The sequence below is a fragment of the Mesoplodon densirostris genome, chromosome 6 (genome assembly GCF_025265405.1).
Source record: "Mesoplodon densirostris isolate mMesDen1 chromosome 6, mMesDen1 primary haplotype, whole genome shotgun sequence".
NCBI classification, from domain to species: domain Eukaryota; kingdom Metazoa; phylum Chordata; class Mammalia; order Artiodactyla; family Ziphiidae; genus Mesoplodon; species Mesoplodon densirostris.
The window spans coordinates 119,420,623-119,440,282 of NC_082666.1; the positions used below are offsets into that span (position 1 = coordinate 119,420,623).

At 58.5% G+C, this 19,660-nt stretch overlaps 1 protein-coding gene across 2 annotated transcripts in view; it reads left to right on the forward strand.

Moving 5' to 3' along the window:
- Window positions 1-19,158, forward strand: part of BMP1 (bone morphogenetic protein 1) — a 40,578-nt gene extending 21,420 nt beyond the window's left edge. Inside the window, exons 9-20 of one of the 2 annotated variants that reach the window (XM_060102501.1) lie at window positions 1,186-1,288; window positions 2,982-3,098; window positions 3,362-3,507; window positions 3,609-3,804; window positions 5,076-5,201; window positions 5,992-6,152; window positions 6,575-6,755; window positions 10,514-10,639; window positions 13,711-13,838; window positions 14,225-14,438; window positions 16,264-16,514; window positions 18,429-19,158. In XM_060102501.1, the coding sequence (XP_059958484.1) occupies window positions 1,186-1,288; window positions 2,982-3,098; window positions 3,362-3,507; window positions 3,609-3,804; window positions 5,076-5,201; window positions 5,992-6,152; window positions 6,575-6,755; window positions 10,514-10,639; window positions 13,711-13,838; window positions 14,225-14,438; window positions 16,264-16,514; window positions 18,429-18,563 (1,884 nt within the window). In that variant the 3' untranslated portion in view covers window positions 18,564-19,158. Of the gene's footprint in view, window positions 1-1,185; window positions 1,289-2,981; window positions 3,099-3,361; window positions 3,508-3,608; window positions 3,805-5,075; window positions 5,202-5,991; window positions 6,153-6,574; window positions 6,756-9,820; window positions 9,997-10,513; window positions 10,640-13,710; window positions 13,839-14,224; window positions 14,439-16,263; window positions 16,515-18,428 lie in introns of those variants that run through there. The other variant, XM_060102503.1, reaches the window with a different exon arrangement.
- The last annotated feature ends 502 nt before the right edge of the window (window positions 19,159-19,660 follow it).

Consider the following 19,660-nt stretch of genomic DNA (forward strand, 5'->3'; position numbering starts at 1 on the left):
CTGTACCCATGTATTGCTGTGTTAGGGTGAGATGCTGTTTCCTCATTTTATGCACCATTCATTTTATGTACCATTTTATGCAGAGGCGAGATTCAAACCCAGGCTCGTATGACTGGAATCTGAGTTTTTCACTAGGTGGTCTTTTCATGCATATGTCTTATTCTTTTAAGTCCTAAGTTCCTTGACAGGGACAAATCTTTTTTTTTTTTTTTTTTTATTTATTTATTTATTTTTGGCTGCGTCAGGTCTTTGTTGCTGTGTGCAGGCTTTCTCTAGTTGTGGTGAGCGGGGGTGCCTCTTTGTTGAGGTGCGCAGACTTCTCATTGCGGTGGCTTCTCTTGTTGTGGAGCACGGGCTCTAGGCGCATGGGCTTCAGTAGTTGCGGCACACAGGTTCAGTAGTTGTGGCTCGTGGGCTCTAGAGCTCAGGCTGAGTAGTTGTGACGCACGGGCTTAGTTGCTCTGTGGCACGTGGGATCTTCCCGGATGAGGGCTCGAACCCGTGTCCCCTGCATTGGCAGACAGATTCTTAACCACTGTGCCACCAGGGAAGCCCCCCTTTTTTTTTTTAATTGAAGTATAATTGAGTGTCTTAAACCCATTCTTGGGAGGCATGCAGACCTGATAGTCCCTTCAGCGGTTAGCACGAGCCCTGCCTAGAACCAGCATTCAGTAAATACGTGATGATGGGTAACTCAGGCCTTCTTCCCTCTGCTCTTCCGCTCTGGACCTTTCATTCCCGTTCAGACCGCCCCCTGCCCCCAGTCCCACATGCCTCCCTGGGCCCTTCCTGTCACCAAGGAGACCTCTTCCCTCTAAAGATGCTGTAATTTATATTACTTAAGTTGACCATGAAGAGAGCTGGGTTTGTTTAACCCTAAGCAACGGCTCCTTACTAAGGAGGTCAGTGAAATGAGACCCAAGGTCTCAAACATATTTTCAACGAGGCTGTGCATTTTAAGTGAGGCCTGGCTTGGGGTATCTGGGAAGAATGCTGACTAGAACTGGCAGATGGCTGGAGACGAGGGACACTTCTGTGCCAGGAGCTCCTTTCTGGAACACTTAACTATTTATAACCCATGGCAAACAGCCTCACGAGGCAGGCAGCGGTCATGGGGCTGGTGGGCGAGGCCGGCGGGCGATGTGTGGGCAACGGTGTCACCTTCTTCCTCCCCCACTTCCCCAGATCATCCTGAACTTCACGTCCATGGACCTGTACCGCAGCCGCCTGTGCTGGTACGACTACGTGGAGGTCCGAGACGGCTTCTGGAGGAAGGCGCCCCTCCGAGGTACCGGCACAGCCCTGCCTTACTTCCTCCACAGCTGCGTCCTTCTTAGAACTACTCACGTGACACGCTGTGCGTCCTCCCCCCAACACTAGCACTTGGCTGTGGGCAGCGCCCTAGCATGGGAACCAGGAGTCCTGGTATACTCGGCGCTGCCAGCTCCATCACTAAATGTGTGACTTTGGGCAAGTCTCTTCCCCAGTCTGGACCTCAAGGTCCTCAGTATGGGCTTCCAGGCCTCCCTCAGAGGGTGGCTGTCAGTGTATAGGTGTGGGCAGTCACACAAGGTGACAGAGGGAGATGGACAGGCCCGTCCTCTCAGCTCCAGGCTCTCTTCCTCATCTGGGCGATTTCAGAGGCTCTGTTTTCTGTCTGCGAGATGTGGCCTGAGGGTGCCCACAATGCAGCCTGGTGCACCACAGAGGCCTACATTCCTGGCACGGTCGCCCAAACTTGTTTGCACAGGGTGCTTTGTCTCGGGGTAGGGGAGTGGGTAAGTGGGAGATGGATGGGTCAGAACCACAGGACAGAAGATGCTGTAATGGACACAGAGTTAGAGGCTGAAGAGCTACATGAATTCTCCTTCTTCGATCTGGATGTGAGCCTAAGTAGCTCAGGACCGCTCATTAGCGTTAGAACTTTGTCTCACAGCCTCTGCCTGAAGCAGGCTGACAAATCCTTGCCAACCATCTCTTTTTTTCCCCCAGTTTCTGATGTTCAGATATTTCTTATTAGTCACCCAAAGCAGCTGTCATTACGACACTTCTTGCTACAGAAGTGTTAGCATTTCCAAGATTGCTGTTTCTTTCTTTTTTTTTTTTGCAGTTTCTTTTTCATAACTTACATTCCTAGGGCAGCACCCTCTGTCCATTGCTGAAAGTTGGGAAACACCCATCTTATTACGAACACACAAATCATCCCTAGTCAATTCTTTTTTTTTTTTTTTTTTTTTTTGCGGTACACGGGCCTCTCACTGTTGTGGCCTCTCCCGTTGCGGAGCACAGGCTCCGGACGCGCAGGCTCAGCAGCCATGGCTCACGGGCCCAGCCGCTACGCAGCATGTGGGATCTTCCTGGACCGGGGCACGAACCCGTGTCCCCTGCATCGGCAGGCAGACTCTCCACCACTGCGCCACCAGGAAAGCCCCCTAGTCAATTCTTGACTACAAACAATTCCACAGATGGCCAGCCTCATCCGCTTATGTGGATTCTTGTCAGGTTTTATTTCAAAGAGGACATTTTCTCACCCAGTCCCTGGATTCTGGGATTTATTTGGGGTCCCGTGGCATCCCCTGCATTTGAGCAAAAGAAAACTGTGTTTGTTTTTGGTTATTACTTGTTTGCATGGAGAGTAAATAAGAAAGGATCAGTAGTGATGGTGATGCTCTTTTTAAAAAGTAAATGAAACACAGGTACCGTTGGCTAACGTGAGGAGTCACCTTTCCTCCCAGAAACAGACTCCTATCTTTTCCCTCAAGGGCATGAAATCTTCTAGAGTGGACTCTGGCTCTTCAAGGCCAAACTGGACCTTGGACCAGATGCAGGCCAACTTGAATGTGTGTCAAGTGTAGACAGGGCCAGAGCCCCCGAGCCCCTCAGAGAGGTGGGGAGGGCTTCCTGGAGGTGCAGCCCTGGTGCGGGAAGGGAGAGGGCCTTACTTCGGGCCTCAATGGCCCCTGTCCGCGCTGTCTGTGCAGGCCGCTTCTGCGGGGGCAAACTCCCAGAGCCCATCGTCTCCACCGACAGCCGCCTCTGGGTTGAATTCCGCAGCAGCAGCAACTGGGTCGGGAAAGGCTTCTTCGCGGTCTATGAAGGTACCGAGGCAGGGGCACGGGGGAGTCAGAGGTGGGGTCCTGGGGCACCCTAGAACCACTCCCTCCTGGCACCCCAGGGGCAAGGCCGAGGGCCCGTGAAGGAGGAAGCAGAGATCCCACTGGGACTGGCCAGGGCCAGGGGCACTGGGAAGCCGGGGATGTAGGTGGGCAGGGCTAGAAGAGGGGGGTAGAGGGGCTCTCGAACATTGCAGAGCGTTCTGACCGACATCCTGTTTTTCCCACCTCGTTCCCTGTCCCCAAAGCCATCTGTGGGGGAGATGTGAAAAAGGACAACGGCCACATCCAGTCGCCCAATTACCCCGACGACTACCGGCCCAGCAAAGTCTGCATCTGGCGGATCCAGGTGTCCGAGGGCTTCCATGTGGGCCTCACCTTCCAGTCCTTTGAGGTGGGTCAGAGACCTCCAGGACGGCCCACCTCCTGCGGGCTTCCGGGGCTTGGGTCTGGGCCGCCAGGGCTCCTCCTGCTGACGGAGCCCCCGACCCCCAGATTGAGCGCCATGACAGCTGCGCCTATGACTACCTGGAAGTGCGCGACGGGCACAGCGAGAGCAGCACCCTCATCGGGCGCTACTGCGGCTACGAGAAGCCGGACGACATCAAGAGCACGTCCAGCCGCCTGTGGCTCAAGTTCGTCTCTGATGGGTCCATTAACAAAGCTGGCTTCGCCGTCAACTTTTTCAAAGGTGCCTCCTTCCCCGCTCCCCTACCCCGGCCCACTCCTGTGGCCAACCCACCGCCTTTGTTCCTTCTTTTTATTTTTTAAAGTTTATTTGACCGTGGTAAGAACACTTAGCCTGAGATCCACGCTCGGAACACATCTAAGTGTACAAACCAGCATTGCTGACCGAGGCACGGTGCTGTGCAGACCTCCTTGCTTGACGGAAACTTTATGCCCTCTGATTCATGACTCCCCCCCCCTCCCCCAGCCCTGGGCACCCATCATTCCACTCTTTAATTTTATGAATTGGGCTATTTTCGATACCTCATGTAAGTGGAATCATGCAGAATTTGACTTTTGGGGACTGGCTTATTTTACTTAAAATAATGTCCTGAAGGTTCATCCGTGTTACCGCATATGGCAGAATGTCCTTCCTTTTTAAGGCTGAATAGTATTCCACTGTGTGTCTGAACCATATTTCCTTTCGCCTCATCCGTTGGTGGACACCTTGGCTATTGTGAATGGTGCTGCCATGGCTTCGTTCATTCCTCATTCACTCACTCAACACACTGTGAGGGATTCGTAGACCCTGGCGCCCTGCCCTTGAATGTATGGCCTAACTGGGCAGAAAAGGTCCCACTGAAACACTACATACCTCATTGAGTAAGTGACAAACGTAGGTAAAAGTAGCTGACACACGGTAGGTGCTCGACAGAGAACTGACATAACAATTCAGGAGTTGCCTGAAAGTCCAGAACTTTGTACTGAAGGAACGTTGGTGAGATGTGCAGGCAGGAAGTACCCTAGGAGCTCAGGGTGGAGACAAGGCAGCGTGGACTTTTCATCGGCGTGAACCTGGGCACTGAGGGTGTTCTGCCCAAACCTCATTTCCTCGTCCGTAAGCTGGGCACAGTTACAGCCCCTCCATCACAGGCTTCATGTAGGGATTGCAGCAGAGGTGAAAGAATAGTACTCAGCCGGGGACGGCACATGAGAGGCCCCAGTGAATGGTGGTGGCCACCAGCCCAGCCAGTGTGGTCAGAAGGAAGGCTCCATGGGTCCACCTGTCCCCTCCTTCAGGGCACTGCCTGTCCCTTTGGGGTTGTCACAGACAGGATCCCCTGGGGACCGAGTGGGGTTCTGAGCAGGTCACAGCTGACTTCCTCCCCCTGGAATGGGACTGGGGGTGGTCCTAGCAGCCTGAGGGACCCTGGACTTGACTCCCAAGCAGAGGGCAGGAGGAGGGACCCAGGCCCCGGACTGGGAGTCACTGACACCCTTTCCTTACGACCGCAGAGGTGGACGAGTGCTCTCGGCCCAACCGTGGGGGCTGTGAGCAACGCTGTCTCAACACCCTGGGCAGTTACAAGTGCAGCTGTGACCCTGGGTATGAGCTGGCCCCTGACAAGCGCCGCTGCGAGGGTAAGTGCCCCCAGGCTGCCCAGGACCCTGTTCCCTCTCCCACCCCAAACCCTCCAGCCTGGATCTCTTCTGCCCTTGGACAGACCCCTTTCCAGAAAAACTAGGATTCCCTGGCACTTTGGTCACTACTCATGGATAAGGAATACATTGTCTATTTCAGTCCCCCGGAACACACTGTGACCAGGTGTGATGTACTCTGGTTTGGTTTTGTTTTCATTCTTGTTCTTCTTTTTAAATGCTGATCTTGATTGATTTCATCACCCAGCAGTAGGTCATGATCCACAGTTTGGAAGCCACTGTTCTTAGACAGGCACTGAGTTCCAGCCTCTCATTATAAATATTCCCAGGAGGTAGTGAAACACTCTCTGGCTAACTGACTCCAGCTCAGCCTGGTCTTGCTGCGGGGCTTCTCTCCACTCACCTCTGAGCAGCTCCCTCTCCCTCCGTGCCTCCCAGTCCCTGCCCCCTGGTCCTCCCTGCCTCCCTCCCAGCCACGCCCCCCCACCCTGCCCACTGGTACTGCCTTTCTGGAGCCCCTCACCCCACCCCCCACCTCTAAGCAGACGCCTGGCTTGTTCTCTCCCAGAGAAAATTGAAGTGACCACACATCTCCTACTCTGAAGACACCCGCCTCTCCTGCCTCCTTCCCCATAGAGACCACACACAAGCCCCCCAGGCTGGGGGAACCCACAAACCCCCTCCTCCTCCTTCACGCACCCCAGCCTGTGTCCATGCCCTTCTCTAGAGCCGGGACTCCTGGTGGGTGACGCCACCTCCCTTGTTCCCCCAGCTGCCTGTGGTGGATTCCTCACCAAGCTCAATGGCTCCATCACCAGCCCGGGCTGGCCCAAGGAGTACCCCCCTAACAAAAACTGCATCTGGCAGCTGGTGGCGCCCACCCAGTACCGCATCTCCCTGCAGTTTGACTTCTTCGAGACTGAAGGCAATGATGTAAGTGCCCGCCTGGGGCTGGGGAGACACAGGGAGATCTGAGGCCTGCGAGCTCAGCCTGGTGCCTGCTTCCTACCCTCCGAAAGAAATACTCCAGGAATGTAGAGGCGGCGGGTGGGGGGGGGCGGTTCAGGGGAAGCAGGGGAGGCTCAGGGAGGAGGGCCTTGAAGGCCAGGGAGCACGTGGCACGTGGGAATGAAGGACGTGGAGTCCAGAAGCCTGTGGGGAGAGGCAGGGCTGGGGGCTTGTGTGGGGAGCACAAGAGGAACTGATGGGGTGGGGTGGCACTTTTTGAATTGTTAGATGTGGCAAAGCAGGTAACTAAAGGCGAAAGGACCCACAGAACAGGGAGCCTCCTCAGGCGAGGGTGGTCAGGAGAGGCTTCCTGGAGGAGGTGGGCCTGGAGCTGCGCTGCCCCACAGGTGTGCAAGTACGACTTCGTGGAGGTGCGCAGCGGACTCACGGCCGACTCCAAGCTGCACGGCAAGTTCTGTGGCTCCGAGAAGCCCGAGGTCATCACCTCCCAGTACAACAACATGCGTGTGGAATTCAAGTCCGACAACACAGTCTCCAAAAAGGGCTTCAAGGCCCACTTCTTCTCAGGTAACCCCGGACTCCCCAGCTCCGAGCCCCGCATCCCTTTCTTCCTGCCGCTGCACCCCTGTACTCTGCAGCCCCTCTGGTGCCGGGCAGAGTCTGTCCCCTGCTCCCCCCACTGGCCCTCCACTACCAGGACAGCCCTCCCCGCCTGAACCCCGCTATTCCTGAGCCCTCAAGGCTGTATGGGAGCCGACCTGAGGCCGGGCAGGACATAGGCCTGCAGAAAGGAAGGGAGAGGGCGCTCCAGGCCTCAGGGGCCGCAAGCCAAGACCCGAGAGAGGTCAGGCCCTGGGAACAGGGAGTTCAGTGAGGCCGGCTACTGCCGCATGCAGAAGAGGAGGGTGTTTGCCTTGGACTGTGGGGCGGATTATCTGGCAGCGGCTGGATCTTTAATCGGAACCTGCACACACCAAATGGGGTCATGCCGGGGCCTTCAGAAGCGATGAGGAGCCTCCCTTCCCTCAACCCCAAAGCCTTCCCACTCCCCCGAGGCCCACGGTGGGGGACTCAGATCCAACCAGCACATGTCTGTTGACAGCTGCCCCATGTAAGGCTAGGGGTCAAGTCCCTTTGAGGGCCCCATCTCCGGGCAGACAGGAGGCCATGGGCTGGCTGGAGCAGACAGTTAATCGGTGCGCAGCCCAGGGATCCTCATCCCCTGCACGCCTGGTGGGCCAGGCATGGGCGGCAGGAAGCCCAGAAGCCTCCGGCCGGGTCCCCGCTGCCTTCCTTCTCCCCTCCTTTGCCCAGGGTCCTGCATCCTCAAGCCCCCTATGTGGCCGCCCTGCACCCTCGCCTGCCCCACTGGATGCCATGCACTGCCCCTGTGCACTGGTTCCCTGCTTCGTACTGCCAGCCACCCCGCTCTGCTTACAGTACCTCACAGCCCCTGCCCCACTGCTGGCTGAGACCCTTGCAATGCGACTCCCTCTCTTCCCTGGGCCCACCTGGAACCCGTGTGAGGTGCTCACCAGAGGGCTGAGGGGACGTAACATCTACTCAGGGATGGGCTCGGCCCCGGGGAAACCATTACCTGCTTACTCTTGTCTCTTCCTGCCCTTCTGTTGCTCCAGTCTTTGGGGGGGGGCGGAGGGGGACCAGCACCCCACCTGTCAGACCTAGAGCCCAGGGCTCTCCACCCACGGTTACCACCCTGCCCTGGCCCGACACTGTGCCACCCTCAGCCCACCCTCAGCTCTGCACAGACGCGCACGCACACACACACCTGCACATGCACACTTGCACCGCCCCTTCTCACGAGAAACCTGCAGAGGACCCTCACCGCTGGGCATCAAGGTTCAGCCCTCAGGGTCCAGGGCATCTGACTCTGACCCCCCAGGAGGGGGGCTATTTGGACTTTTGGGACACCCAGCGAGGAGACCATAAGGCAAGAAGAAGAGCGAGCCTGAAGACCTTCAGTGTGACCCCAGCCACCTTCCGGGGCATTTGGCACTGGAGGGTGAGTGCCATCTCCTTGTCCCAGCCCGTGTCCACTCCCTGCTCCTGCCCCTCCTGCAACCTGCATCCCTGGCTCCCAGGAGAGGCTGCCCCCAACCATGGCAGAGCCCCTCTCCGGGCACTAAAGCAGCCCTTTCTCAGGGCTCACAGCTCAACACTGCACTCAGCACTCACTCACCCACTCACTCATTCATTGGGCAAGTATTTCTTTTACCCCTACAATGTGCCAGGCACTGTACTCGGTTTTTGGGGTGCAAATATGAGGAAGGCATGGGGGTCAATTTCAGGACAAGCTTTGCTCATTCCGTGAGCTGGGACTCCTGAAGCTCCCAGCATAGTCGCCAATGAGTTACTCGGTGAAACCCCAGGATGGGTTGTAGGGTGCCCATCACCCCACATTCTCACAGGGCTTGTGCAAAGGCAGCTTCCACAGGGCCCTCTGTCAGGGTCCCTCCCGATGCTCTAACTGAGGAGACCTGGGGGAGGACTTGGGGACTCCACCGCTTGACCTTGGGTTGTTTGGGTCCCACGGGGTCTGGCTCACCTGAGAGTGGACTGGAGAAGCAGGGCCATCTGGGAGCCAGTGCTCCAGCCCTCGGGCCCCTCTCCCAAGGGAGACCCGGCACAGGCTGCCGTTGTCACAGACTCCGCCTGGCCATGTGAATGTCAGCGGGCATCTTTCTACCTCGGGGCTCATCTCTGGAATTCTGTGTGTCCACTCCCCCTCCCTGAATGCCTGCCTCTGCTCCAGGCACACAGTACCCAAAATGACCATGGAGAGACTGGAGAATATGTGTTTGTGATGTACCCGTCCGTGCCTGTGACCACATGTCCCTCTGTGTGTCGGTTTCTGTGTTCATGGGAGAGCGCATGTGCAGATCCACCCGAATGGGTGCAGCTGCGCCTGTGAGCCCTCCCGAGTCCGCAGTGGCCTGCTGACGAGCCCGTGGTCTCTGCATCCACGTGTGTCTCTGTTTGTACCTGTGCTTGTGTGTGCCTGTGCATGCTTCCTCACGCACAGGGAGTGAGCCAGCGGCGTCTATCCCTGTGTGCACGTGTACACAGGTGGCTGGTGGCTGATGTGTGTGAGTGTGGTGTCTGTGTGTGAGGGGCTGACGTGTATCCTGTGCACCTGTGGGTCAGTGTTTGTGCCGCCGTGTCGGGACGACGGTACAGGGTGAGGGATAATATGTCTGTGGGTGTGTTGGCGTGAGTGTGTGCCTGTGTCTGTAACACACTCTGTAGTTGCAGCACCAGAAGGAGAGAGCCGAGCTCTGGATGAGGCCCCCTTCCCATGGACTGCTCCCCTCTGCTGGAGACTCGACGTCTCCTTCCCCAGCGTGCGGGCCTCATTCCCACCCCCAAGGCCTTCTCCCTGCCGCAGGCTTCCTCCCGTCTGTCCCCTGTCGCTGTGCCTCCTCCCACCCGCTGCCCCTCCGTGGCCTGGCTGCTCCGGACATGGCCGTCCTGCATGTGTGTCCTGCCCCCCACCCCGCGCTGCCCGTGGACCCCCCTCGGAGCCGGGCCTGGTTTTCATTGCTCTCCCTCCCTGGCCCCCGCCCTCCACCCGCACCCCTTGGTCCCTTTTCTCCTTCTCTCTCTCGTTTCAGAAAAGAGGCCAGCTCTGCAGCCCCCCCGGGGACGGCCCCACCATCTCAAATTCCGAGTGCAGAAAAGAAACCGGACCCCCCAGTGAGGCCCGCCTGGCCTCCCGGACCCTTTGTTACTCAGGAACCTCACCTTGGACGGAATGGGCTGGGGGCTCTGCTGCCGCCCACCCCGACCTCCGCTCGGCCATGCCGGCCCGGCTCCCCCCCGGCCGGACAGAACTGGTGCTCTCCTCGCCCCCGCCCCCGCTCACGTGGACAGGGGACCCTCCCTGCCTCCCGCCCCTCCCATTTTGATGGTGTCTGTGACATTTCCTGTTGTGAAGTAAAAGAGGGACCCCTGCGTCCTGCTCCTTTCTCTTGCAGTCTGCTTGTCCGTGTGTCTATTTTTCCACTTGTCCGTCTGTCCAGTAAGCAGGTAATGGTAGAGGGTTCCCACGCTGGTCCGCTCCAGACCCCAGCCTCCCTCCGTCCACTCCTCCTTTCTCTCCGCACAGCTGGGCCCCCCTCAGCTGCCTCCGCTTGATGCAGTGCCCTGGACCCCCACCATCGCCTTGACCTCCGCTCCCCACCCCGCCTGTGGGGGGGGCGGGGGGAGGGCGAGGTGGACGCCCAGCCAGTCCTCCCACTTCCCCTGGGGTGACGCAGCCCTCAGCCCTGCACAGACCGGCCTGCCCTTGCCTGTTCCCCCTGCAGACAAGGACGAGTGCTCCAAGGATAACGGTGGCTGCCAGCAAGACTGCGTCAACACCTTCGGCAGCTACGAGTGTCAGTGTCGCAGCGGCTTCGTCCTCCACGACAACAAGCACGACTGCAAGGAAGGTAAGCGCTGCCGGAGCCCCCGGGCGCCTTCCCCTGCCCACGGCCTGGGGCCTGAAGGACCGAGGCTGGGGAGCGGGCTCAGAGGTGCCATCTCCTTCGGCCTCTCTTTGGACTCGAGAAGCTGAGTGACCTCTGAGGTCACCTCGTTTTGCCTCCCGCCTAGAGCACGGACGCCCCCCCCCATCCCTCCCCACCCCCCCAGCAATATCCAAGCCACACACACTTCTGGAGAGGAGGGGCTGCCCCCAGGCCCCATTGTTAGGCTGTTCTGGTCATTAGTGCTCCTTAAAATCCATGTCCAAGTCTTTCTCTTTGTCCGACCTCCCGCTGTCAGGGAGGCAAGCTGGGACAGTGGTGAAGAGTACAGACTCTGGTGCCAGGCTGCCTGGCCCAGCCCTACCACTTAGCCAGCCACGTGCCCTTGAGCAGCTGACTTCCTTTCTCCGCACCCGGGTTTGCTCACTGAGTGACTCCTGGATGGCACCGGCACCCTCCTCCTAGGGGCGGGGCGCTGTGATGTGCTCCGAGCAGTGCCTGGCTCATAGCAAGCAGTCACGTATGTCACTGGTATCGGTCACATCTCTGACCCCTGGGGACACCCAGAACAAGGCTGCTGCTTCCCTGACATTGAAGCCCTGCAGATCCTTGGAAACCGCTCTCGGGTCATTGCCCGTATCACGTGACACCTCTCTGGATGCAGTACAACCCTGGCCCGCTCCCAGTTGCCGATTCCACTGTGGCCCGTGCCTGCTGCGGACGTACTATCCCAGCAGCACAATGTAGACTCGCCTCTGACACTGAGAGTCTGTGTGCCATTGGGTGAGTCATTTTGGCTCTCTGAGCTTCAACTGCCTCACCCATGAGATGGTCCTAAGCTTTAGAGCCCTTGCTTTGAGCACTGAGCACAGTGCCTGGCAAATGCCTCTTCTCACCATTACTAGGTGGACAACCAAAGTACCAGCAAATAAACTGCCGACTAGAATAAACAGAGGTGAAGCACCCAACGGACATTCCAGGGCTTCCATCCCCATCACTTCAGGCTCTCCAAATATAGAGTACCTGACTCACGGAGCCCCCTTATCTTTTAGCTAGGGGAGACCTTCTTCTGATGTTGTCTAAACTACAAGCCATCTCTGTACTCTCTATGAAAAACAGGGTTTTGCTAAAGAACCCTCAGCATTGACATCAACAAGATAGCAGGAGCAGGTGTAAGCTTCCTGGGAAGACGGCCTGTGTGTAGCTCCGATTCACTTTAGAAGAACTCATCGTTTCTTACTCAAGTGCTAGGCTAGTAACAAATCAGTATTTCCTGACCCCCTGCGGAGGGTGTAGCTCTGTGCAAAGTTCTGTAGGGGGTTCAAGAGGGGATCCCTCTGCTCCCGAGGAGACTGCAGTGTAGCTGGGGAGAGAAGTGGGCATGGAAGGAGAAATTAGAGGGTGGGGAAAACTGGTGTAAAAATGGGGTGCGGGGCAGTGTGTGTGGACATGGGAAGGTGAAGATGGGTAATGGAAGCAGCTCATAGCTCAAACGTGGAGGCCAGGAGCTCCACCTGCCTCCACCCGGGCTGCTGGGCGGCCTGCGAGGGCACTGCCCCTCTGGACCCTGGCGGCTGTGCATTCATCCTGTGAGCCTCTGACTATAGGCACAGCTGTTCAGCCTGCACCCCACCCACCCCTTTCTCCTCCCCAGTCCAGAAGTGCACTGGCTTTTCCTCAGAGGGACCTGTCAGATTGGATGATAACGCATAAGAAGCATCAGCCTTGGAGTTTGTGAGGCCATGCCGTTCCGAGGCAGAAGGCAGATTGCAGTGGATCAAGGAGCCCTGAGTAGTGAGAACATGGTGTAGCAAGTTTTCTTGAAGACAAGGAGACAGGATGGGTGGGAGCAGGAGGAGAGCGTTGTTTCAGGATGGGCAAAGCGTAGGAAGGTTCGTGGCCTGGCCGAGCTGGCAGAGGGAGTGAGCGCGGGAAATGTGTGACACGAGGGTCCCCAGATGGTGGGCAGCAATGAGCTCCAGCTCCAGGAAGGAAAATCCATTCCTGCCCAGGAGGAGTGGCACCTTCTCTAAGACAAGGCAGGAGGGAAGGTGAGTTTGCAGGTAGGGGTTGGGAAGTTGAAGTTGTTCATATCTGAGGGCCCTGCTTTTCTCCAGGAAGCAGGAGGTGAGGTTGTCTGCTGGGAGCGGGGCTGGGAGTTGAGAGGGCCAAAGGTTCGGAGCCGTAGCTGAGGAGGTGGGAGATGGAGCTGGTGAAGGACGAATCCAAAAAACGTCAAGGGAGTGGGGGCCCAGCCATGCTTGGAGACCACGAATGGGGTTTTCCAAGATGGTGCCGCTCAAGCATGGCCCTTGATGAGCAGTTGGGGTGATGGGCCACATGGTCCAGCTGATAGAGAAGCAAGTTAAGTCAACCCAGGAGGAAGTATTGGGAGGAAGTGGAGGGTTCTCTCTAAAGCTGGAGAGGTGTTAGGGAAAGGGAGGGCCTGAGCGCCCTGGAAGAAAGGGAGGTGGCCACTGCGATGGTGGTGTGTTTGTAGCATCGAGAATTGGAGGGTGATGGCGAAGCCTTGGGGGTGAGAGGTGAGAACCCATAGAGCTGAGGAGGTCAGGGGCACGAGGCCAGCGTGTGGGTGGACCATCCATGTGTTTGTTGACATCACCTAGGATGGTGGCAGGAGTGGAGTGGAGAGAACTTGAGTCAGGTGCCAAAGTCTTCTGTGGATATGGAAGCGTGGCAGGAGATCAGAGGATGGCAGCTTCGTGGAGGGCAGAGGTGGTATGGCCAAATGGCCTCCAAGGTCCAGGAGTGTACACAGGGCGCCTGGGAGGGCTGCTTCCATGGACGGTGCCAGGTGAGGTCCAGCTTGGAACCAAGCAGCTCGATTTCCCCGGGCTGGGTGACTGAATGGGCAAGAAGTGATGTGAGCTTTCCTGCCACCTCTAAGTGGGGGACAAGAGAAGCAAGAAAGGAGGAGGAGGGGAGGGAGGGGCTTCTTCCTTCCTTTCTTCACAGGGGCCATTGGAGCACTGGGGTCCCTGCTGATCCCCTTCCCCTCACTCACCTCTCCACAGCCGGCTGTGACCACAGGGTGACATCCACCAGCGGCACCATCACCAGCCCCAACTGGCCTGACAAATACCCCAGCAAGAAGGAGTGTACCTGGGCCATCTCTAGCACCCCCGGGCACCGGGTCAAGCTGGTAAGGTGCCCACTCCCCACCCCGCTCCTCTGTGCCATCTGCCCATCACCTATTTCCTGTCAGCTTCAAAGCCCCACGTCACTCAGAGCACTGCTCAGGGCCATGCAGGCTGCGGGCTGGTGGCCTGGCTGAGCCCACAGGGCTGCCATCCCTGTGAGAAGCCCAAGTCTGGTGTGGACAGAGGCCCTTTCCCCGCATACAGTGGGTTTGTACCTGCCGTCACTTCCTTCCTAGGTCCTCCCCGTCTCCCATCCACCAGCAGTGGCCACTGCCCTGGTGTCCGTGAACTGGGGTCCAGGGGCCTTGGTTTGCTGCCACCTGTTGCCCACGCCTCCTGCCCCCGGCCACATAATTCCTAATTTGCTGTCCTCCCTCATGCCCTCCAGACCTTCATGGAGATGGACATCGAGTCCCAGCCTGAGTGTGCCTATGACCACCTGGAGGCGTACGACGGGCGTGACGCCAAGGCCCCCGTCCTGGGCCGCTTCTGTGGGAGCAAGAAGCCCGAGCCCGTCCTGGCCACGGGCAGCCGCATGTTCCTGCGCTTCTACTCTGACAACTCCGTGCAGAGGAAGGGCTTCCAGGCGTCCCACTCCACAGGTGAGCCCACCACAGGCCAGGGTGGGGGCAGCCGGTGCCCTGTGTGGTCATTTGTCCTGGAGGCATCTGCTGATCCTGGTCTCAAAGGCAGGCCCTGGGCTCCAGTCGGAGGTTTACAGAGAGCTCCTGAAGACACAGGCCCAGCCCGTGGCCGGGTGGAGAGACAGCATGTCCTGAAGGCCAGACCAGAGGGGCAGAGAGTCAGCCTCCTGGGCCAGGGAGAGGAGGTCCGGATGAGGGGTGCGAAGGTCAGAAAACAGGGCAGTGACAACAGTGGGTAGAGAACCAGAGATGGGGAGGGAATCCCCTGGAGTCCCCAGAGGTAGGACACTTGACTGTGCAGTAGGCCACCCACATTCCACCCCCCGAGATTCACGTGTTCATTCATTCCGCAGACATTTGTGAACACGTGGCAGGTACGCGGCAGCATCCTAAGTGCGGGTCACAAAATGAACGAAGCAGGGCTTCCCTGGTGGTGCAGTGGTTGAGAGTCCGCCTGCTGACGCAGGGGACACGGGTTCGTGCCCCTGTCCGGGAGGATCCCACATGCCGCGGAGCGGCTGGGCCCGTGAGCCATGGCCGCTGAGCCTGCGCGTCCGGAGCCTGTGCTCCGCAACGGGAGAGGCCCCAACAGTGAGAGGCCCGCGTACTGCAAAAAAAAAAAAAAAATGAACGAAGCAGACAAACCTCTCAGTTCTTGAGGGGTTTACTCTGCATTTACTTGCTCGTTTATTCAGCAACCTTTCTACTGAGCCCTGGGCCCCTGCAGGAGACTCAGAGGGGCACGGAGAGATGAATCAGGTGTAAGCCCTTCACCCTGCCCACACGGGGACCCACAGCCCAGGGGAGGGACAGGACACGGACAGATAATTACAGCAGGAGACAAAACACGATAAGGGCCTCGCTCTGGGTGTGAGGTGATGGGTCATTGCAGGCAGGGGAGGAGACCAAGCACAGCCATAACCCCAGACAGCTCTGGGCGCACACAGGTGACTGCAGGTCATTTAGTTTGGCTGGAGCAATGGCATGTGAGGACAACAGTGAACTGGGAATGGTGTGGCTACAGAGAAAGGCTGGAGCCCAGTCCTGTGAGGCCTGGGACATCAGGCCAACGGTGACTGCTGGGGGCTTAGCAGGCTTCTTGTGGGTCTTAAGCAACCTGTTGGGGAGGCCCCAGAACTGATGGGTCCACAGTCCCGCTCCTCCCTTTTAACTCAGCCCCTGACCCAGGCCTCGCCCATCCACTCCCCACCCGTGAGCCCAGGTGTCCTGGAGGCCAGAGGGCATAGGAAGGGGTGGACGGGCTGACCCTGCCCTGCCTGCTCTCATTTGCCCCTCCCAGCACAGGGTCACACACTGGAGGCCCGGAACTCCAGCTGGCCCTCAGACTTGCTCTGTTTGGCCCACACTGTGTTTTTTAAAAACATGAGCCAACGTTTAAAAATTAGGAGTTTTCGCATAAAATCCACAAGTACGTCTTCTCGCTTAAGCATGGGAGCTCAGGCGACACAGGGCCCACATTCTTCCGTGACAGCCGTCAGCTGGAGCCAATTAGCAGCAACCTCTCCCTGGGGCTTCCACTCAGAGCGGCCTTCCACCCACCACGTCCCCGGGCCTCCGCGGGCATCTCTCCAGAGGGAAAGCCACAGAGCACTTGTTCCAGGCCAAGGCCTGGGCCGGGTCCAAACCCACCTATCACTAGCCATGTGGCCTTGTCCCAGGGCCTCCATCCGACCAGGAGGCCTGAATAGGGGGAGGGACAGTGCCTGGGCCGCAGCCGTGCTCAGGGGGTGGTGGCTGATCTTGTGTCCCCCTCCCCCCTCAGAGTGTGGAGGCCAGGTGCAGGCAGAGGTGAAGACCAAGGACCTTTACTCCCACGCCCAGTTTGGCGACAACAACTACCCCGGGGGCGTGGACTGCGAGTGGGTCATCGTGGCCGAGGAAGGCTATGGCGTGGAGCTGGTGTTCCAGACCTTCGAGGTGGAGGAGGAGGCCGACTGCGGCTACGATTACATGGAGCTCTTCGACGGCTACGACAGCACGGCCCCCAGACTGGGGCGCTACTGCGGCTCCGGGGTGAGACCCGCCACCCCTCACCTCTGCAGGCCTGGGGTCCCGGCCCAGGGGACAGCACCTGCCTGGCACGTTGTAGGAGCCAGAGGCCTACAAAGTGGGTGGTCGCTCACAGAGGCCCGCCCCACCCTGGGCCATCCCCACCTAGGAAACCAGGTCCTTTTTGGTCAACACAGAGGTTCCTGCAGCCTCTGGGATAGGCCCTGCCCTGACCCAAGCCTGCTCAGCACCAGTTTGGTTGGGTCTCGAAGGTAGTTTGCATCTGGAGAGGGGGATGGAGTTCCCTCTGCCCTCTCATTCCCTCGTCCCAGTCCAAAGGCAGCTGACCAGGGCCCGGAATGAGGGCAGAGGTTGGGGCAGGAGCCAGAGACCAGAACTGAGCTGAGTCGCGCTAGGCAGTCGTTCTGGCGGAGCTATACAATACCCTCATCTCTTCCGCTGCCAGTTTCTCTTCTTGGTGAAAGGCCAGCTGGTCCCAAAGCACATTGATGTCACTGTCCAAGCAGATACTGAATATTACTTCTTGGTCCATAAAATAGCACTTTCAGAGGCAGTGGGCAAAAGTTTGCTCGATGGGGTTTTAACTAAGGCCACAGGAAAACCACAGAGGTGGGTTTATTTTCCTCCAGGCAGAGCTTGTGAGTTCTTTTGTTTTTTTTTCTTTTCTTTTTAATCCTCTCCTCCTTCAGTGAATGCCATCTTCCCCTCGCCATTCCACACACACACACACACACACTTTTGCACACGTACTCACACTCATAGGCACACTCAGACACGCCCTCCTTCCCATCACTTCCCTGGTCCCCTGCCTATCTCATGGCCGTGCTCCAGGGCTGCCTGGGTGCCCCAGGAAGGGTTAAACTTCCCAGGAGCAGCAGTAGCTGCTGAACCCAGCACTGGTCGGTGGAATATCCCCTTAGGAACAGAGCTTCAGCCTTTGTCAACTGGCAAGGGCTGGGCCGGGCTGGGACAGGGTGGAGAGCTGGGGAAGCGGAGCACACAGCCCCCTTGCCTGCCTGCCTCAGCCGCTCCAGAATCCCCAGGCTACCAAGCTAGTGCCCCCTCCCCACTTAGCTCTTTATGACTCCCTTGATCTGACACCTTTGGGTGAGTCACACACCAAATTGGGTGTCCCCAGGTGGCTTCCTCCAAAGACTTCCATCAGGCTGGAGCAAACGGGAGGGGACCTGGGGAAGGAACCCAGTTCCGTCAGGGCTTCCTGGCATGGTTGCTGGAAATGTCCCCAAGGGTTTCGGAAATGGTCGTTTCCACGCCTTGAGGGCCAGGGCCTCTTGGTGCTGATGCCCTGTGGGCGGCTGTCATTCTGAGGGCCTGCACACAGAGGTGAGGAGGGGCTTGCAGGAGCCTAGGAAGGGGCATCCCCCGGAGCTGACCATGGCCAGCATCGGGGGAGGGCAGGAGCGTAGTGGCCGAATCCGGGCCTGGGGGACCCAGCTGTCCTGTCTTCTCCAAGAGACAGCCGGGACAGCAACAAGGCAGCCACTCAGACAAGCTGCTCCCTTTCACAGCTATCCTCTTTTTGTTCCTGCCACCAGCCCTTCTAGGCTTGGAGAGCAGAGAGCTTTTGCTCCTATTTGCTTCTGAGGAAGCCAGGCCCAGCGAGGGGCAGTGCCTTGCCTAAGACTTCACGGCTAACTAGTTAGTAGCAGCGCTGGATGTGGAATGAAAGTGTAACTCTGCACTTAAGACAAGCTCCTCTACCCGCTGCTACGTCCCCTCCTCCAGGCACCCCATTAAACCCCCGCTCCCAAGAATCCTCCTCCTGCTTCACGGCGCTGGGGGAATCTGGCGGAAGTCGGGAGCTGCCCACCTCCCTTATAGCTGGGGAACTCGGGGAGGGAAACGGCAGCCCAGCCCCTGGTCCTCAGTCTCATGCCCACCCCTTTCCTCCGTCAGCCTCCCGAGGAGGTGTACTCTGCGGGAGATTCTGTCCTGGTGAAATTCCACTCGGATGACACCATCACCAAAAAAGGCTTCCACCTGCGATACACCAGCACGAAGTTCCAGGACATGCTGCACAGCAGGAAGTGACCACTGCCCTCACACGGCGGGGACGGGAGGCCCGCTGCCCTCAGTCAACTGAGCCGGACAGCGGGGGCCGGGCAGAAGGCGGGACCCCGTCCCCGTCCCCCAGGTGCCAGGACCTGCGGGCCAGTGGTCCAGGTGTGGCAGGGCACTGGACTCCTACATGAGCCACTGCCCCACGACCCCTTCCTCCCTTGCCCCCGCCAGGAGTGAAGGGCCAGGGCCAGGGAGCCAGAGCTGCCCCTGAGACACTTGAAGTGGCCATTCCTCTCTGGGGGCCCAGCCCGGTGGGAGAGGGTCTGTCAGCGGGACCCGCCCACCTTCCCTGCCCGTCTCTACACGCTGTATTGTGTATGGCCGGTGGCATATCTTCATTGTAATGTACATTTCCCACCCCTTCTCCAGCCCTGATTTGGTTTTATTTTAAGCCTCCACTTCCCCCTGTTTCCTGGGGCGTGAGTTTCCGTACATGTCCCACAGGAGCCAGGGCGGGAAGATGCAGGGGAGGGGGTGCGGCAGCAAGACAGGGCTTCGCTCAGGCCCAGTGGCTGGTCGGCCACACCGGGGCACCCCAGCCAATAAACCGAAAGTGTTACAGCCAGTATCCTGTGCCAGATGCTGTCTGGGGTGTGGGGGCGGCGGGCGTGGGGTGGCTCGTCTCACTCCAGATGCGCAGGCTTGCTGTGTCCGGGGCCGGCCCACAGCCAGGACACCTGGCCTCACTGGCTGCCTTTCCTTCCGTCAATTCCAGGGCCCCAGAGGGTGGGATTTCACGGTCGGGCACACACAGATTCGCCTCGCACACTTCAGCCTGCAGGTGCCCCATGTACGCACACTGCTCGCAGCTCTCCCACACAACTGAAGGGGTGGAACGTTCTGTAAACAGGCTGTTCGGTGGGGAGAGAGGAGATATGTAAAAGGGGATGGCGTGTGTCTGTCCATCCAGTGTCCATCCGGGTCTTCTGTCTCTGGGTCTGGGTGTCGGGCTAGGGGAGCCCACCAGGACCCAGAACACCAGCATCAGCCAGTACAGATCCACCAGCTGGCCCCCAGTGCCCGCCCTCCTGAAGGTCGGACCCCGAGTGCTGGCCCCTCGGATCCTT